Raw genomic sequence first — 19,328 nt, 5'->3', positions numbered from 1 at the left:
TTGACCCTATTCATGTTCTCACAGCCAGCCTCAGTGACCAGGGTCAGAAGACCCTCTGTGCAAACCTCTGTGACAGGCTGACGTGTGAACACACATGTGTGTGCACACACGGGCACACAGAAGGCCAGACCCCAGGGGCATTAGGGTTGCAGATGTCCTCCGGGGTCCAGGTAGGGCAGGACAAGGCCACCAGGGCTGCAGGCCCAGCACTGTCACTGCGTCAGACCCGAGGGACACCTTCCCCTGCCCGAACCAGGAGCCCTGCTGTTTCCACGACGTGGTGACTATCGAACCAGGGGTGCCCTGAACCCCCTACCATTAGTCCAGTCCTCTGACCAGTGATTCCGGTGTGTGGCTGGCCACCAGCACTCACTGACAACCAGCGAGGGTGCTGGAAGACTGGGGCTGGAACTTAGTGGGGAGGGCTTATCTGTGCTCTTCCCGTGGTTGGGACAGAACTGCTGTGCTTGCAGGGTCCCCTGAGTCCAAGGCCTCCAGGCCAGCCATGAGCCTGACCCTCCGTTGGCATGACAAGGTCTAATGGACAGGATGGGGTGCTGGGCCCTAGGCAGGGCAGAGGTGAGCAGCTCAGTGCATGGGGCTCTCTCCTCAGCCTCAGGACCTGAGGGCCTGTCCCCAGCACAGGCGCATGCGTGCACACACACACGTCTCTGAGAAAAGACAGAGAGGGTAGAAACTCGAGCCCCAGGGGCAAAGCCCCCGCACTGAGAGGCTGGCTTGTCCACTGCTGGGGCCAGGGAGCGCAGGCGTGACGGCTCACAGGGTGCCCAGTGGCCAGCCTGCCTCAGGACTCCCTTGAGAGAGGTCCCTGAAGATGTGGCCGCCCGCCTAGGGAAGCGAGGCGCCCCGGAGCCCTCCGCCACCCAGGCAGGAGCCAGGCCCAACGGGCACCCCACACCAAGAGACCACTGCCTCGGGCACCTCCACCCTCAAGGCCAGGCTGGTGGGGCTGCTGCTTCTCTCTCATGGACCTGGGGCACCTGGGCCCGTGGAGACAGAGGCCTTGGGCAGGAGCCTCAGGGAAGACAATATGGGGTCAAGAACAAGCCGGGTATAGTAGGGGGAGGGCACCTTCCCTAGAAAGAGCTGCCCCCCAGGGGGTCTGGGCCCAGAGAATGTCCAAGAGGCCCTGGGACAGAGGGGAGAGGCCTCACATGTCAGGAACGGCACAGGCGCCAGACTAGGGCATCAGGGGAGTGAGGGAGGCACCACAGGACACCGAAAACTTTTAACAACATCCATCACCAGATAGATACACAAAGCGTGGTGGGTCCATACAGGGTAGTGTTGGAATCAGTGAAAAGGAGTGAAGCGGGGGCTTCCCTGGTAGCTCAGTGGCCAAAAAAAAAAAAAATCCACCTGATAAAGCAGAAGACATGGGTTCCATCCCTGGTCCGGAGAGATCCCACATACCGTGGTGCAGCTACGCCCACGCACCACAGCTACTGAGCCTGCGCTCTAGAGCCCAGGAGCTGCAGCTGCTGAAGCCCATGCACCTGGAGCCTGTGTTCTGCACCAGGAAGCCGCTGCAATGGGAAGCCTGCACACTTTAGCCAGAGGGCAGCCCCGCTCACTGCAACTGGAGAAAAAGCCCGCACAGCAACAAAGACGCAGCACAGCCAAACGTAAATAAAGAAAAACTTAAAGGGATGGAGCGCTGACATCACTACCGCATGGATAAACCTCAGAAACAGTGCTCAGTGAAAACAGCAAAAGGGCAAAACCCACAGGAGTCCACGTATAGGAAAGACCTAGCCTGCTCAAACCTATGGAGACAGAAAGAGGACTGACACTTGCCAGAGGTCCAGAGGACGAGAAAATGGGAGTATAGAGCCTCTTTGGGGGTGTTGAAAATGTTCTGGGATTTTATAGAGGTGATGGTTGCACAACCTGGGACTAGAAAACACTGATATGTAGGCTCTAAAATGGTCAGCTTCACAGCATGTGAATTATATCTCAGTAAAGCTGTTAAAACGGAGAAGGCAATGGCACCCCACTCCAGTACTCCTGCCTGGAAAATCCCATGGACGGAGGAGCCTGGTAGGCTGCAGTCCATGGGGTCGCTAAGAGTTGGACACGACTGAGTGACTTCACTTTCACTTTTCACTTTCATGCATTGGAGAAGGAAATGGCAACCCACTCCAGTGTTCTTGCCTGGAGAATCCCAGGGATGGGGGAGCCTGGTGGGCTGCCGTCCATGGGGTCGCACAGAGTCGGACACGACTGAAGTGATTTAGCAGCAGCAGCAGCAGCAGCAGCAAAGCTGTTAAAAAACAAACTTGGCCATCGAGGTAACTGTTATTTTTGCAATATCTTAGAGACAGGAGACATGGGTTCCATCCGTGGTCCAGGAAGATCCCACATACTGCATATTATGCAATATCTTAGAGAATCAAAATTATTGAGAAAAATCCATGATGAGCTACATATCCCACATTTGAATCAAGGCAGGAGTAGAAACTACTGAGCCATCTGGAGCCTGAGGCCAGGGAAGCTCAGGACTGCTCACCTGTCAGCCTGACACCCCTTAAATCCACAGCCCGGGGGCTTCCCTGGCAGCCCAGTGGTTAAGAATCTGCCCTGCAATGCAGGGGACACCATTTTGCTCCCTGGTCTGGGAGGATCCCACATGCTGCCAAGCAACTAAGCCTGTACATGCCACGATTACTGAGCCTGCGCCCTAGAGCCCATGGGCTGCAACTACTGAAGCCCAAGCACCTAGAGCCCATTGCTCTGCAACGAGAGAAGTGGCCACAATGAGAGGCCTGCGTGATGCAATGAAGAGCAGCCCCCACTCACGGCAACTAGCAAAAACCAGCCTGCAGCAACAAAGACCCACCACAGCCAAAGAATAAAATAAACAGATCTTAAAAAAATAAAATCCAGGCTTCCCTGGTGGCTCAGTGGTAGACTCTGCCTGCCACTGCAGGAGACACGGGTTTGACCCCTGATCCAGGAAGATCCCACATGCTGCAGAGCAACTAAGCCTGTGCATACCACAAAACTACTGAGCCTGTCCTCCAGAGCCCGGGAGCCATAGCTACTGCAGCCCGTGCACCTAGAACCCACGCTCTGCAACCAGAGAAGCCACTGCCGTGAGAAGCCTGTGCACTGCAGCTAGAGAGTAGCCCCCACTCACCACAACTAGAGAAAAGCCCGTGTAGCAACAAAGACCCAACACAGCCATAAAAAAGAAAAAAAAACAAAAAAACAAAAACCACAGCCCTGTTGGGCACCTGGCCAGCTTAGGGGATGCAGCTGCCTTTGTGTCCCTCCGGGCTCCAGGCCTGCATCCTACTCAGGTCCTCACCTGAGGCTTGGGGACGGGATCAGATTGGAGAGGGGCTGGGGTGGGGGCCAACAGCAGGTGGAGACAGGTCAGAAGCAGGGTCCCATGAGAGGGTCCCTGGGAAAGAAGGGGCTGCTGGGGCGGGGCTTCAAACAACTGAAATGGATGCTCTCTCAGTCTGGAAGGCAGAAGTCTAAAACCGAGGTGTGAGCAGGACTAGTCTCCCTCCAAAGGTCCAGGGACAGGCCCTTCCTGCCTCTCCCAGCTCCTGGTGGCTTCCGGCTCTCCTTACCCATGGCCACATCATTGCAACCTCTGCCTCTATCCCTCCATCGCCACGTGGCCCTCCCCGCTCCTGTGTCACTCTTATAAGGACCCAGATGCTGGATCAGGGCCCCTCCTCACCTAGTGTGACCTCGTCTTAAGGGTCATGTTGGCAAAGACCCTGTTTCCAAACAAGTCCCCATTCAAAGTCTTGGGATTAGGACACAGACATACATTTCGTGGTAAAGGACACAGGGGCAGGGCCATGGGAACAGCCAGCACCTCTTGAGTCCTTCCTATAACAATAACTCACACCAGCATCTCTGCATGAAAGGCCACCTTAGATTCAGCTCTCAAAACCACATGCTGGGCACTGAAGGACAGGGCCCCAGGGGCACCCCTACCTGCCAGGACCTCACCCTGCTGGGAGGCTCCCTTGGCCCACCCCCTTCCTGAGGCACAGGGATGTGACTCCTGCCTGGGGTGGGGGCGGGAAGCAGATGTCCTTTGTGGTAATCACAGGTCCCCACCTCCACCTCTGTGTACCCAGGAGGGGTGCGGCTGCCAAGGGGAAAGGCCGGCCCCCACCCACACTTGACCAGGGATAGGCCCCAGCCTCGGGAGAACCTGTCTCCCACAAGCCCGCCTACCGCAGCTGTGCTCTGCGAAGTGGGGGTAAGCGGGGTTCCAGCATTTGCCAAAGAGCCCTCAGAAGGCAAGTGCAGCTGCCAAGGGTACCCTGCCCCGCCCCCCGGAAGTGGGAGATGTTGCCTGGTATTCCCAGCCAGCCGGGGGGAGACACCAGGCCCTGAGGAGGCTGTGCCTTGAAAGAGCTTTGTGCTTACATAAAAACGGCTCCCTGGAAGAGAAGAGCTAATTCTTCTGGGTCTAACACATCACGGGGCAGGACCGCACTGCAGGTTTCCGCAGGGGTTTCCAGGTTCAGCAGGAGGGGCCCAGAGCAGGCCATCCCCCTCCTGCCAAGTTGTTCCAGGCAGGCCCGGTGATGGCGGGTAGGCAGTGTCAACCCCACAAAGGCCTGAGTGCCCAGAGCCTCCCAAGGGGGCAGTGCTTGCAGAGCCTGAGCACAGGGGACAGCGGTGTCCCCAGAGCTGGACCCTGTGGCCCCTTCAGATCCAGCTCAGCCCAGAGTGAGGCCAGTAAGCTGCGGCCAGGGCTTCAGGAGGGGGCGGAGGGTAGGGGGGCGGCCCGACAAATGAAACGGGAGGGGCTGCCTGGGCGACTGGCCATCTGTCAGCTCCGGCTGGTGCTTTCCAGGAGCCCACCCACCCACTCCCCACCCCTCATCTTGTGGCCTGGGCAGGGGTGGGCACGGACAGGGCCTTCCGGAAGATGCCACAGAGGAAGTGCTCAGACAGTATAAGAGAAGCCATTTTAACGTGAACAATTCCGTGGTGTTTAGCGCATTCATGATACTGCCACCACCGCTCTCTAGTTCCAAAATATTTCACGATTCCAAAATAAACCCCGTACCCATTACACAGTGAGTCCCCATTTCCCAGCAAGGCCCCCACCCCGCCACAACCATCAGGCTGCCCTCTGTCTCTGTGGGTTTACCTCTTCTGGACATCGTGTACAATCGGCATCACAGACAACGTGACCTTTTGCAACCGGCCCTTTCCACTTGGCGTGAGGCTGTCGAGGCTCGTCTGTATGGTAGTGTGCCGGTGCCTCATTGCTTTCATGCAAATAACATTCCACTTGATGGACAGACACATCGAGCAATGTCCATGACGCCTCCTGCAGGACCAGAGCATGTCGGGCATCCAGGCTAGGCTGGGAAGCTTTAGGGCAACCCTTTCGGAGAAGAACGTGGCAGGACCGTGGAAACTTCCATCGTTCATCCTGGTCCTCCCACTCTGGTCTCCCATGGTGTCTCCGATGACAGAAGTACTTCCTTGACGGCCCAGTGGTTTAAGGTTCTGCGCTTCCGTTGCAGGGGGCAGGGGTTCCATCCCTGGTTGGGGAACTAGAGCCCACATGCCCCGCAGTGTGGCCAAAAAAGAGAGGAAGAGAAGCACTAGGACCTGTTCCAGATTCAGCAGCAGCAGGTGGTCAGTCAAGGAAGTTCTAGAGCACCCGCAGCTTGCTGGCCTTACATCACAGCAGAGTCCGGTGATACATGATGAGCTCTTGTGCAGGGAAAGCAGATCACTGAGCTATATGAGCGCCACATAAAATGACGGGGGTAGAGACCCCCGCAGAGGACAGCTGGTGATGAGGGGTTGCAGAGTCTGCACAGACGTCTCTGCCACTAGGGGCACCGCTCTGTGAAACCCTGCGGCCGAGAAAGCAGGCATGGCCAGAGGGGCTCTCGGCAATGCCTCCTTCTCTCACCCTGTCCTCACCCTGGAGACCGCCCTATGAGGTCCCTACCCAGGGAGAGAGGCCAGCCCTGCCTGGGGTCACACAGCCCTGTTCCCTGTGCCTGCCGGAGCCATCTTCCCTGACAGAGACCTCCCTCTCCTCCCCTCGCCTTGAAGGCCAACCCTGGCATGGCTTCCCGGCCCCCCGCAGTGACCCAGAGACAAAGGACAGCTGCCCAGCCTGGCTTCTCACCGGAGGAGGTCAATGGTCCAGCCTTCTGCTGCCGTCTTGGACACGTTGGCCAGTCTGGGTCATCTCCTGGACCACCACCCCCTCCCACCCCTACGAGGCCAGCAGGCAGGGTGGAACCTCTTGGGACAGACAGGAAGTCCACTTGCTCACCCTGGGCTCAGGGAGGCCACGCACTGCTGATGGTCAGCCTCTGATGGTCAGTCTGCCCAGCCCGGTAAGGGCGTACCAAGTGCCAGCAAGCCCCTGGGGGTAGTCAGTGCCAGGCTGGAGTGCCTGGGAGGGATGGGGGACAGCTGCAGCCCCAAGCAGTAAACAGGCCAAGTGGCTGCAGGTATAAAAGCTGGAGCCCCCCACAACCCCTCAGCACCCCCAGCCCAACCCGCCTCCCCAGAGCCCTCAAGGGAAGCCAGGTGGAGGTGACCCCTGCCTGGGGAGAGGAGGTGTGGGCGCCCGGCTGGGCTAGAGCTGCCCAAGCTGCACTCTGGGAGCTTGAGGCCTTGTCTTCTGCAGGATGAAGGGAGGTCATGGGTGCTAGAGGACCCCAGGAGGTCTCGGGGGTGGGCAGGAAAAGGAGGAGAAAAGAGAGGGGTGGCCCCGAGGCAACTGGATCTACAGGGGTGGGCACATGTGTGCACACACGTGCCTATGTGGGTCTCTGAGAGCATGGCTGTGAGGTGGGGTCAGCAGTGGGAGACTGAGACTACCTCACAGGGCTCCTGGTGCTGAGTGGAGGAAGGGCCTGGCAGAACAGAGACTCCAAAACCCCCGGACCCGCCGACTCTGGCAGGCCCACCAAGCCAGTTCTGGGCCCCATGCCCATCCCAGTGGGCCCCACTGCCTCCACCACCCCTGCTCACCTCCCCCTCACCCATGAGGCCTTTATCACTCAACATCTGAATTTGTGATCACTCTCAGGTGCTAGATGCAGACCTCAGCCCCAAGAAGGCCAGGCCCCTGGGCGGTCCAGGGTGGTCTGGGGTCAGGGGAGGGCACTGCCCGCCTTGGAGGGGGCATCCAGAATGCAGCAATATTGGGGATATGTAGGGGTCTGGGGGCACTTGGCTAGGCCTTCCAGCTACAGCCAGCTTTGGCTGTGGAGGGCAGTGAGGTGGGAGGAGAGGGTGGAAGGCCTTTTCAGGGGGAAGGAGGAGGAGGGCAGGGTTCTTGCAGGCACTGGGAGCACCCCAGGAGGCTGGGTAGGGGTTGCAGGGCTGGCTCTGTGTGGTACCTTGTAGCCCCCTCCCCAGTCCACTCCCCGCCCTGACTAGGCGTGCCAAGTGAGACTCCATCCCAGGCCGTGGACCAGGCACTATAAATACACTAACTGCAGCCCCGTGGCCCCTGCCGTCCCCAGCTCTGATCCCAGGCTCCCCTGCCTTCAGGGCAGGGTGTGGAGATGCCCAGATGGCAATGGGGTGGGAAGATGGTGGTAAACAGCCCCACCCAGGGCTCCCACAGCACTCTGCAGTCAGCATGTTAAGCCCAGGCTTGGCCAGACCTGGCGTGGAATTCGGCCCAGTTCCACCTCCAGAAGAGGGTGACACTGGCCCCAGGCAGGGCATCCCTTCCCTCCAGGATGGACCCCAAGATTCCAGGGTAGAGGGGAGAATCAGGGCCACAGCTCAGGATGCAGGCTGGCAGTGTCTGTCCTGTCTCTAAGGCCCCGGCCTGCCCCTGATCCCAACTGACCGCCCCTGCCCCACCTCCCAGACTGGCTGTAAGAACTGACCATTATGAGTGACACGTGGAGGACCTAGCTCCAGGCTCCCCACAGGGTCCGACACCCTTTCCCTACCATCTCCTTCCCTCCTGGCTCCTTGCAGGACCCTGCAAAGGGGCGGAGGTGGGCAGGGGTCTCCCCATGTCACAGATGAGGAGCTTGAGGCCCAAAGCAGCTGGGGGAGGGCCATGCCCAGGGTCAGGAAGTAGGACACAGCCCTGGGCTGCATTCAGCCTCCCTGCCCCCTGCCGCAGCAACTTTGCAACCTTTGACCCGGGGCTTCTCTACTGGGAGAAAGTCTCTTCCAGCCACTGCCCGACTGGCTTTCACCCTAAAGGTCAAGGAGTTGTCTCTCCTGGCGGCAGAGGCAGATTCCAGAAGGCTCCACCAACTTCGGAGAGGGCCAAGGAGCCTCTGAAATAGCTGCTCTGCTACAAGCCCCAGAACCAACCCACCCTGGGGACAGCAACCCAAGAGCACTGCGGGTCACAAGCTGCAACTGTTGAGGCACAGGATGGCCTGGTCCCTGCCTGCCAACCCTCGGCCTGTGTCCAGACCCACATGCCCAGCCGGAGTCCTAGCCTAACCCAGTGGCTCCTGCCTGACTCTCCCGGAAGTGGGGAACCGTGCCCTGCACACACACCCTCAGGGCAGATGCACCGCCCTCCTGAGGACCTGAGAGCGGGGCAGGGCCATCCTCCTGGAGCCCTTCTGGGTCTCACTCAGTCCAGAACCAGCTTGAGACCGTCCTGCACACAGCACGCCTCCCAGCTGGCAGTTCCTGTCCAGCCAGGATGACCAGGGCCCACTGGTCTGGGGCCTGGAGAGAGAGAGAGACTGGCCCTGGGCCCTGAGTCCTGCAGGAGGAGCTGGTGCTTCAGGTAACCAGGAAGGCTTCCCAGAGCGGGCAGCTTTGAGATGAGCCTTGAAGGATGGAGGAAGTTACCCAGCAGCGCCTAGGGGTCAGACAGCGCCACCCCCACCTCTTGGGAGCAGAGCAAAGGACCTCGCATGCATCACTAAATGTCTTGGAGCCTCAGTCTCTTCTGTGTAGAGGTGTAACACCTCAAGGTGGCTAGCTACCAAGAGGCAGGGCTCAGACACGTCTTTCTCAAGGCCTGGGCACGGGGGCCTCTGCAAGGCTGGGACCCCAGGTACTAGGACAGCTGACCCCGCCTGGCTTTCTGTCAGGTGTCTGTCAGTCTGACCACGCCTGTCTTTCTGCTGCCCTTGGACCTGAGGCACCAAGGTACTACCTGTCTCGGACTACCCTGCCCCCTGTGGACGCAGGAGCCCCTGGGCTGGGGGAGGGCACAGGAACCGCGGGCCGCGTCCCAGGGCAGGAGTCTCCCTCTGAGCCCAGGCCCTGCTGGCTGACACACCCATCCATTCCCAGGCTCCTTCAGATACATCAGTTCTTCCAGTACATGCAGAAGTTCCAGGCCTCAGGGCAGCTGGACAGCGTCATCCTCAAGGCCTTCCAGACCCTGGACAAGGACCAGAGCAGCTTCATCGAGTGAAATGAGATAAAGTAACAGCCAGAGCCAGCGACAGGGGGTCCTGAACCCTGGGGCCCTTCCCAGCCTATGGCTACCATGCCCACTCCAGAAGACCTGGTACCCCCTGGGGCTCCAGCAGGCCTTGTGGGAGATGGGGCCAGGCCAGAAACAGCACTGGGCCCAGGCCCAGAGACCCCTCTGAAGCTGGGCCTCAGTATCCCCACTGTAAAGTGGGGAGCACCTCATAAGCCATCGGGCAACAGCCAGATGCCCCCTCAGTTCTGACCTGAGCCCACCCCTGACCCTAGGCACACCCTGTCCACCATCCCCAGCAGGGGACCCACCACTGATGGATGAGGAGGCTGAGGCCGTGATCCAGGGGGCTGACACAGATGGGGATGGGAGGATTGACTTTGAAGGTGGGGCAGCAGAGATGATAGGGGCAGGAGAACCTCTCAGTACCTTCCTGCCCCCCAACCCCTCCATCACTCACACTCAGGCAGTTAGCTCCACGTCCAGTGCCCATCTTGGCGCAGAGCTGACCAGGCTCCCCACTGCCAGGCATGGACCCCACCCCCCGAAGCTGCAGCCACCTGTGGTGGTCACCATCATCCCCAATTCACAGATGGGGAAGCTGAGTCTGGGGGATGCTGAGTAGGCTGAGGCATTTCACTGGGTCCAGGGAAGCTGCTGCAAGTTTCTGAGCAGAGGAAGGATGGCCCAAGCTGGCTTTGGGGAAGGTCAAGGGGACACAGAAGATGGGGGGTGTGGTTCCTGAGATGTGCAGAGGAGGTTTGAAGCAGGGACCAGGACCTGAGAAGCTGCAGAGGTGGGTGCAGAAGAAAGGAGGTTGCCCAGGAGGAATGGCATTCGTGGGGCTTGCAGGCCTTCTTTGGAGCTCCCCATGGCTGCTCTGGGGATCTGCATCATCTTGCTGCCCACCCACCCTCCCCAGATGTTGACCCCAAGCCTGGAGGATGACCCTGGGAACAGGCAAGCACGGGCCAGAGCCCCAGACAGGCTGGGGGTGGTGCCTGTCCCCACCACCCCCAGCCTCCACTTTCTGCCCTCAAATGCCAGCAAAACTTGACCTGTAGGTGGTCATGAGACTTAATCGAGGGGCAGTCTGGCCAAGGGGTCCATTTAGGACAAGCCTCCCAGCCTCTCGAGGCCTCAGTTTCCCCACTGAAGGTGGGACGGTCATAGGAGCACCTGTTCTGAGGCTGTGAGGGGAGGGTCCATCGTAAGACCCAGGGTGGGCAAACACATTACCACCAAGCAGGCTGGACACAGGGCGCGTGGCAGCAGTGAGGGGCGCTCGGGCAGCCAAGTCCTTCCTGCTCCACACCCAGGACTCGGGAATACAGGATGCAGGGGTCTCCTGCACTGTGGGGTCTCCCATCATAAAGGAGGCTTCCGTGGGGCCTGCAGGCCTTGGAGAGGTACAGCCAGGGGGTTTTTTACTAGAAAATCTGTCTCCTGCTCTAGAATTTCCTGAATTGATCAAAAAGGAAAATTCCAAAGAAGAAGTAGCGCCATGCTCAGCTCCGGTCAGCCGAGTGTCCCCCAAGCAGCATCATGGGATTCGAGAGGCCCTGTGGAGAAGGCCATGGCGGTGGACACAGCTTGGGCCAGGAAAATGGAAGAAAAACAGCATGGAATGAACTGAAGCTCATATATTTGTCAGGGGTGTGCAGCATCAGCTGGGGTGGGGTCGTGAGTCTCTGGGTGGCAGGTAGGGAGCAGAGCGGCACGGGGGGTACAGGAGTGAAAATGGGAGGCTGAGGGATGGTGCGTCCAGCCTCTGCCCCTTCTTGTTCCTACACCCTTGGACGGTGGCCCCTCCTCCAGCCCCGACCCCTTCCAGATGGATCAGCCCTCCCAGCTCAGTGCTTTCTGGGCCCAGACCCGTGCCACCCACCCCCGCATACCCCCGGCCCCAGGCTCCCCTGGGCTCTGCACAGGTTGCTCACCAGGCTGGGTCCAAGGCCACCTGGAGTCCACAGTGAGGGGACAGCATCAGCCCTGCCCTCTGGACAAGTCCAGGGCTCAGATCTCTGCTTCCTCCTCCTCCCCATGAGACCCCCTCCCTTCTCCTCAAGCCCTCCCTCCTGGAGGAGTCCCCCCCCCCCCACCTGGCCTGCCCCAACCACTGCTCCACCCACACCCGCCCACCTGGTGGGCTCCCATCTTGCAGTTTCAGCATCTCTCTCCAGTACTCCAGACCCCTGCATCCATTCTGGCTACATGACGCCCTGTCTCGTGGGATGGAGGCGTCTCAGACTGCACCTGCCCAAGGCTGAGCTCCCAGCCTCCTCCCAAAGCCCCACCCTTGGTCTTCTCATCTGTTAGAACCATGTCGTTCCTTGGCTTTCAGGCCGGGAGCCCTGTGGTCACCGTGCAGAGAGGGTGTGGGTGTGCTCCCCACTTCATCCTGGGGCTGGTGGCTGGGACAGCGCTGGGCCCCCATCTCAGCCCCCTGCGTCCACAGGGGTGTGGTGGGTTCTCTCCTCACAGCCGCCATGGGACTCCAGGCCCCCTAGGGTGGAGGGGCCACAGGTGGCTGGGTCACCGCAGGGCGAAGGTACTGCCCTCGGGAGCCCCTGAGGTGGGCTATTGCAGGCGTGGCAGCCCGTGAGCCAAACAGCTGTCATCCTAGCTCCTCCCCTTTAACACCCGCCTGTAAGGCAACCCCGCTGCCTCTGCCCTCCACACGCATCCAGAGCCCCACTTCCGCACCATCCAGGCCACCACCAGCTCTTGCCTAGATGACCACCTTGGGCTCCCAACTGCCCTCCCCGCCTCCACCCTCCAACAATGGGCTCTCAACATAGCAGCCAGAGAGGTTCTTTTAAAATATAAGTCAGACCTGTCACCCTCTTGGAACTTTCCAGAGGCTCCCCTCTCATGCAGTTGAACCAAATCCTTGGGATGCCCGCATGCTCCCTGACTTCAGACCCTCCCACCCTCACTGCAGACACACTGGCCTCCCCACTGCTCCCCAGACAGGAACCAGGCTGCCCGAGAGCCTTTGCGTGGCTGTACCATGCTTCCCTAGGCATCTGCATGACTAACTCCCTCATCTCCTATGTTTTCCTCAAATGTTACATCTCAAAGAGGCCAACCCTACCCTGTCCCACATTCCACTCTCTTGCCCAGCATCCCACATTCTTCTTGCTCTGTTCTCTCCATAGTGCTCCCGTCTCCTAATATACCACATGCACACGTGTCAGTTGCTTCCGTCCTGTCTGACTCTTTGCCACCCTGCGGCCCATAACCCAGCAGGCCCCTCTGTCCATGGGATTCTCCAGGCGTGAATACTGCTGTGGATTGCCATGCCCTTCTCCAGGGGATCTTCCCAACCCAGGGATCAAACCTGTTTCTCCTGCATTGGCAGGCAGGTTCTCTACCACTAGCGACAGCTGGGAAGCCCCTAATATAACACATCACTTGCTTATATATTGTTTATTATGAGCAAGCAAAGCATCATGGGTTCTGAGATTCCAGAAAGGAAAATCCAAGAAGTGAGCCTGACACTGGCACAGGGTCCCTGCCAAGGTTTGAAGCTGATTTAAGACGCTTGCTTCTTGGAAGAAAAGCTATGACAAACCTACACAACGTATTAAAAAGCAGAGCCATCACTTTGCCAACAAAGGCCTGTGTAGTCAAAGCTATGATTTTCCCAGTAGTCATGTATTGATGTGAGAGTCAGACCATAAAGAAGGCTGAGCACCAAAGAATTGACACTTTCAAACTGTGGTGCTGCAGAAGACTCTTGAGAGTCCCTTGGACAACAAGGAGATCAAACCAGTCAATCCCAAAGGAAATCAACCCTGAATATTCATTGGAAGGACTGACGCTAAAGCTGAGGCTCCAGTACTTTGGCTACCTGATGTGAAGAGCTGACTCATTGGAAAAGACCCTGATTCTGGGAAACATTGAGGGTAGGAGGAGAAGGGGACAACAGAGGATGAGATGATGGCATCACTGATTCCATGGAAATGAGTCTGAGCAAACTCCGGGGATGGTGAAGGATAGGGAAGCCTGGCATGCTGCTGTTCATGCAGTTGTAGAGTCGGACACGACTGGGCGACTGAACAACAGTGAAGGAGAGGCTGAGTGGCTGAGGAGGGCGTCCAGTAGTCTCCTGGGTCTTCAATATCTACTAGAGAGGAGGGTCTTTGCTTGTGGGTCCTATGGGGCTAGGAGTGAGGGGTGAGGACAGGAGTACCAGGTCAGTCCTCACAGAGACGAGCCCAGCCTCAGCCAGCCCAGTCCCTATCCTAACTGCTACTAGAGCAAAAGTAATTCCCCTGAACTAAGGTCCAAATTCAGCTCAACGCAGACCACACCTGACCACACTCATTCATCTGCATGTTGTCTGTGGCTGGTTTCATGCTATGCTTAACTAGAAGGTCACAGAAAGGCTTAAAAAAAAAAATCGCAAAGATACAACATGCAAATGCCATGTAGAGAAAGCTGGTGTGGCTGCTACCATCAGACGAAGGATACTTTAAGGCAAGATGCACTGCTAGACAAAGAGGGACGGTTTGTAAAGATAAAGGGTCAACACCCCATCAGGAAGACACACTGCTCTAAATTTGTATGCACCTACTAACATAGCCTCCAAACACATAAAGCAAAAATGGACCAACTAATATGAAAAAGAGGTGATGCAAAATCACTGTTGGAAAGTTTAGCATTCCTCTCTTAGGAACTGATAGAGCAAGTAGGAAAGAAATCAGTAAGGATAAAGCACAATGAATTAACCAGAGGAGCTAGAAAGCCAAAGAGATTTTTCTTTGGAGGCTGAGGCCTAAGAGATGACCCTCCACCCAGGGTATAGTGCCACCCAGCCCACTATCCCTACCCAGGGAACAGGAATGGCATCTCAGTCCCCCTCCTTTGAGGCACACCTGAGCAGGAGGAACAGTCCCAGCAAGGCAGGCCCCCCACCCCACCCGCACCATTGTAGCCTCTCAGGGACACGTTTTCACCAGCTGGGACGTGTGGGATGCCACCACAAGGCCAACGGGCAGGTTATGGGCAGGACAGAGACCCTGGATGACACAAAAGCCCAGACCAGTTATGTCAGGAGCAAATTATTATGGGAGACAACAAAAACTTGAATAAAAGTAAAGTGAAGAGCTCGAATAATATTAGGTTGGTGCAATGTAATTGTGGTTTCAGACCGTGAATTTTAACTTATAACTAGGCTCAAACACATCTTTATTAATCAAAATAGGAACCATTACAATCAACACATTTCTGCCAACGAGAAACAAGTTTGTTTATTCCCATGGCATAAAAATCGGTGCTTCAGATTCGACGAACTCTTACAAAGCATTTTCTGCCTTCTGTTGGTTGTGAAAGCATTCTCCCTGCAAAAAGCTGTCAAGACCCTTGAAGAACTGGTAGCTGGTTGGTGAGAGATCAGGTGAATATGGTGGATGAGGCAAAACTTTGCAGCCCAGTTCATTCAACTTTTGAAGCGCTGATTTTGTGACGTGCAGTCGAGTGTTGTTGTGCAGCACGGGGCCCTTTCTGCTGAGCAATGCCAGCTGCAGGCATTGCAGTTTTCAGGCATCTCATCAATTTGCTGAGCATACTTCTCAGATGTGATGGTTTCACCAAGACTCAAAAAGCTGGAGTGGATAAGATGGGCCACAAGCCATTGAACATTGACCGTGACCGTTTTTGGAAGTGCTTTAGAGCTTCTTCTCAGTCCAACCACTGAGCTGGTCATCACCGGTTGTCATATCAAATCCATTTTTTGTCGCACGTCACAACCTGATCATGAAATGGTTCATTGTTGTTGGGTAGAGTAAGAGAAGATGACATTTCCAAACAACGATTTTTCTGGTTTGTGGTCAGCTCATGAGGCACCCGCTTATCCAGCTTTCACCTTTCCAATTTGCTTCAAATGCTGAATGACCAGAGAATGGTTGACATTGAGTTCTTCGGCAACTTCTCATGTAGTTGTAAAAGGATCAGCTTCTATAACCTCTCAATTGGTCATTGTCAACTTCTGAGGGCCAGCCCCTGCACGCCTCAGCTTCAAGGCTCTCATCTCTTTTGTGAAACGTCTTGAACCACTACTGCACTGTACGTTTGTTAGGAGTTCCTGGGCCAAATGCATTGTTGATGTTGCAAGTAGTCTCTGCTGCTTTACCATTTTGAACTCAAATAAGAAAATTGCTCAAATTTGCTCTCTAATACCATTTCCCTAGTCTAAAATAAATATAAAATAAATAGCAAGTAATGTCACTAGCAAAAAAAAAAAATGAGAAATGTGCATTAAAATGATATATAACATAACTACATTTATTTAAGAATATATTCCAATATCAAACAGCAACGTTCAACAATGTAAAACCTCAATTACTTTTGCACCAACCTATTAGAAGACTATAATCAGATTGATTATATTCTTTGCAGCCAAAGATGGAGAACCTCTATACAGTCAGCAAAAACAAGACCAGGAGCTGACTGTGGCTCAGATCATGAACTCCTTATTGCCAAATTCAGACTTAAATTTAAGAAAGTAGGGAAAACCACTAGACCATTCAGGTATGACCTAAATCAAACCCCTTGTGATTATACAGTGGAAGTGAGAAATAGATTTAAGGGACTAGATCTGATAGAGTGCCTGATGAACTATGGATGGAGGTTCAGGTTCGTGACATTGTACAGGAGACAGGGATTAAGACCATCCCCATGGAAAAGAAATGCAAAAAAACAAAATGGCTGTCTGAGGAGGCCTTACAAATAGCTGTGAAAAGAAGAGAAGCGAAAAGCAAAGGAGAAAAGGAAAGATATAAACATCTGAATGCAGAGTTCCAAAGAATAGCAAGGAGAGATAAGAAAGGCTTCCTCAGCGATCAATACAAAGAAATAGAGGAAAACAACAGAATGGGAAAGACTAGAGATCTCGTCAAGAAAATTAGAGATACTAAGGGAACATTTCATGCAAAGATGGGCTCGATAAAGGACAGAAATGGTATGGACCTAACAGAAGCAGAAGATATTAAGAAGAGGTGGCAAGAATACACAGAAGAACTGTACATAAAAGAGCTTCACGACCCAGATAATCACGATGGTGTGATCACTCACCTAGAGCCAGACATCCTGGAATGTGAAGTCAAGTGGGCCTTAGAAAGCATCACTACGAACAAAGCTAGTGGAGGTGATGGAATTCCAGTTGAGCTATTTCAAATCCTGAAAAATGATGCTGAAAGTGCTGCACTCAATATGCCAGCAAGTTTGGAAAACAGCAGTGGCCATAGGACTGGAAAAGGTCAGTTTTCATTCCAATCCCAAAGAAAGACAATGCCAAAGAATGCTCAAACTACCGCACAATTGCACTCATCTCACACACTAGTAAAGTAATGCTCAAGATTCTCCAAGCCAGGCTTCAGCAATACGTGAACCGTGAACTTCCAGATGTTCAAGCTGGTTTTAGAAAAGGCAGAGGAACCAGAGATCAAATTGCCAACATCCGCTGGATCATCGAAAAAGCAAGAGTTCCAGAAAAACATCTATTTCTGCTTTGACTATGCCAAAGCCTTTGACTGTGTGGATCACAATAAACTGTGGAAAATTCTGAAAGAGATGGGAATACTAGACCACCTGACCTGCCTCTTGAGAAACCTATATGCAGATCAGGAAGCAACAGTTAGAACTGGACATGGAACAATAGACTGGTTCCAAATAGGAAAAGGAGTATGTCAAGGCTGTATATTGTCACCATGCTTATTTAACTTATACGCAGAGTACATCATGAGAAACACTGGGCTGGAAGAAGCACAAGCTGGAATCAAGATTGCCAGAAGAAGTATCAATAACCTCAGATATGCAGATGACACCCTTATGGCAAAAAGTGAAGAGGAACTAAAAAGCCTCTTGATGAAAGTGAAAGAGGAGAGTGAAAAAGTTGGCTTAAAGCTCAACATTCAGAAAACTAAGATCATGGCATCTGGTCCCATCACTTCATGGGAAATAGATGGGGAAACAGTGTCAGACTTTATTTTTTGCGGGGCTCCAAAATCACTGCAGATGGTGATTGCAGCCATGAAGTTGGAAGACGCTTGCTCCTTGGAAGGAAAGTTATGACCAACCTAGACAGTATATTGAAAAGCAGAGATATTACTTTGCCAACAAAGGTCCATCTAGTCAAGGCTATGGTTTTTCCAATGGTCATGTATGGATGTGAGAGTTGGACTGTGAAGAATTTGGAGCTGAGCTCCAAAGAATTGATGCTTTTGAACTGTGGTGTTGGAGAAGACTCTTGAGAGTCCCTTGGACTGCAAGGAGATCCAACCAGTCCATCCTAAAGGAGATTAGTCCTGGGTGTTCATTGGAAGGACTGATGCTAAAGCTGAAACTCCAATACTTTGGCCACCTCATGCGAAGAGTTGACTCGTTGGAAAAGACCCTGATGCTGGGAGGGATTGGGGGCAGGAGGAGAAGGGAACGACAGAGGGTGAGATGGCTGGATAGCATCACCGACTCGATGGACATGAGTTTGAGTGAATTCCGAGAGTTGGTGATGGACAGGGAGGCCTGGCGTGCTGCGATTCATGAGGTTGCAAAGAGTCGGACACGACTGAGCGACTGAACTGAACTGAAGAGGTGAGAGAGTGTAAGATGCAGAAATTGGTACAGAAGGGCACCCAGCCTGTTCTCTGAACAGAAAAATGAATGGATGGATGAACAAACAAATGAAGAGATGAATGAAAAGCTGTAAATGTGGGGAGTCAGGCACCATCTTCCTCATAGGAAAGCCACCACTGTCCATTTCCTGGCTGCTTCTCTGGCTGTCAAGAAGGCCATCCCCCTGTCCCACCAACTCTCTCTGAAAGCCACCCCCAAGTGTCTGTCTTCCCTTGTGCTGAAAACCTCGCTTGCAAAAATACTATAGTTTAGTAATTTACAGCTGTCTCCCCCTAGCAACTCCCAATAACAGCTTCAGCTAAAACTACATTTTGGGGGAGGATTAGAGGACCCAAAAGTATGTCAGAACAGGCTGCTTCTCCCAGAGCTGGTCCCTGCCCAGTCCCCAGGGCCCCCGGCCTGGAGACCAGCAAGCAGCCAGCTCCCTCTGCCTGTGTGGCCGCTTGTTGGGGAGGGGCAGGCCCAGCATCTGAAGCCAGGAAGGGCCGGGCCCGGGGCGGCCCTGCTCTTTCACTGCTGCATCTGGCTCCAGCCCCAGGTTCTGCGAGCAATCAGCTCTGGCACGAAGGAAGGAAGCAGCCGTCCTGTGCAGATGAGGAAACTGGGGCCCCGACACCCCAAGGCAGGGACAGGGGTGCCAGGAGGGCCTCGGGTCAGCGCTCCTGTGAGCTCCTTCAGGCCTGTGGAGAGTCTGGCTCTGCCCTTGTGGCTGTCAAGACTGAGAGTGACTGCTGCCGGGACCCATGCCAGTGAGAGCCCAACCCCCAGGACCTTCTGAGAGTGCAGGAGGGGCACCACCTCCACCAGGGCCAGCCCCTGCAACCCCACAAGTGCCAGCTCTCCCCAGTGGCCTGGCCTAGCACCCTCGGCCAGGGTAGTTGCAGTGGCAGAGTGCCTGGCAGGGGGGAGGGGGAGGTGAGTCCCCAGAGGAGCCTCCCCTTTGCTGCCCTCTAGCTCCCTTGCCCAGCCCTTCCAGGATAGGTCTCTACCCTTCTCAGGGCAAGGCTGGTTCAGGGCTCCAGGCTGTCACACCTCCAGGTAGTGTCCTGACTGGGGGAAGGAAGGACAGGGCCTCAGGGAGGCTGGCTGGTTTTCTAGCCATGAAAGCAAGAACAGCAGCCTGTGCAAGGGTTGGGGAGGAGGCTCAGAGTGCCTTCCCTGTGGGTGGGGGGGGTTCAGCAAGGGGGCACAAGTGTCACAGGGCTCGTCCAGGTCCAGGCCGGAACAGAGGGCCATTCCCTCTGCTTGGGGTCTAGGGCCCAAGCTGGGGAACTGCAGGGCC

At 55.3% G+C, this 19,328-nt stretch overlaps 1 protein-coding gene across 1 annotated transcript; it reads left to right on the top strand.

Moving 5' to 3' along the window:
• The first annotated feature begins 4,580 nt into the window (after positions 1 to 4,580).
• On the top strand, positions 4,581 to 11,494 carry PVALEF (parvalbumin like EF-hand containing). Its single transcript, XM_027519359.1, is given in 4 exon segments — positions 4,581 to 4,841; positions 8,954 to 9,405; positions 9,682 to 9,714; positions 9,716 to 11,494. Coding segments are annotated over 4 exon segments (1,062 nt in total). The 3' UTR covers positions 10,032 to 11,494.
• The last annotated feature ends 7,834 nt before the right edge of the window (positions 11,495 to 19,328 follow it).

Source organism: Bos indicus x Bos taurus, chromosome 19 (assembly GCF_003369695.1).
Source record: "Bos indicus x Bos taurus breed Angus x Brahman F1 hybrid chromosome 19, Bos_hybrid_MaternalHap_v2.0, whole genome shotgun sequence".
NCBI lineage: Eukaryota > Metazoa > Chordata > Mammalia > Artiodactyla > Bovidae > Bos > Bos indicus x Bos taurus.
Note: the sequence above shows the minus strand (reverse complement) of the source record. Positions and strands in the feature narration are given on the sequence as shown.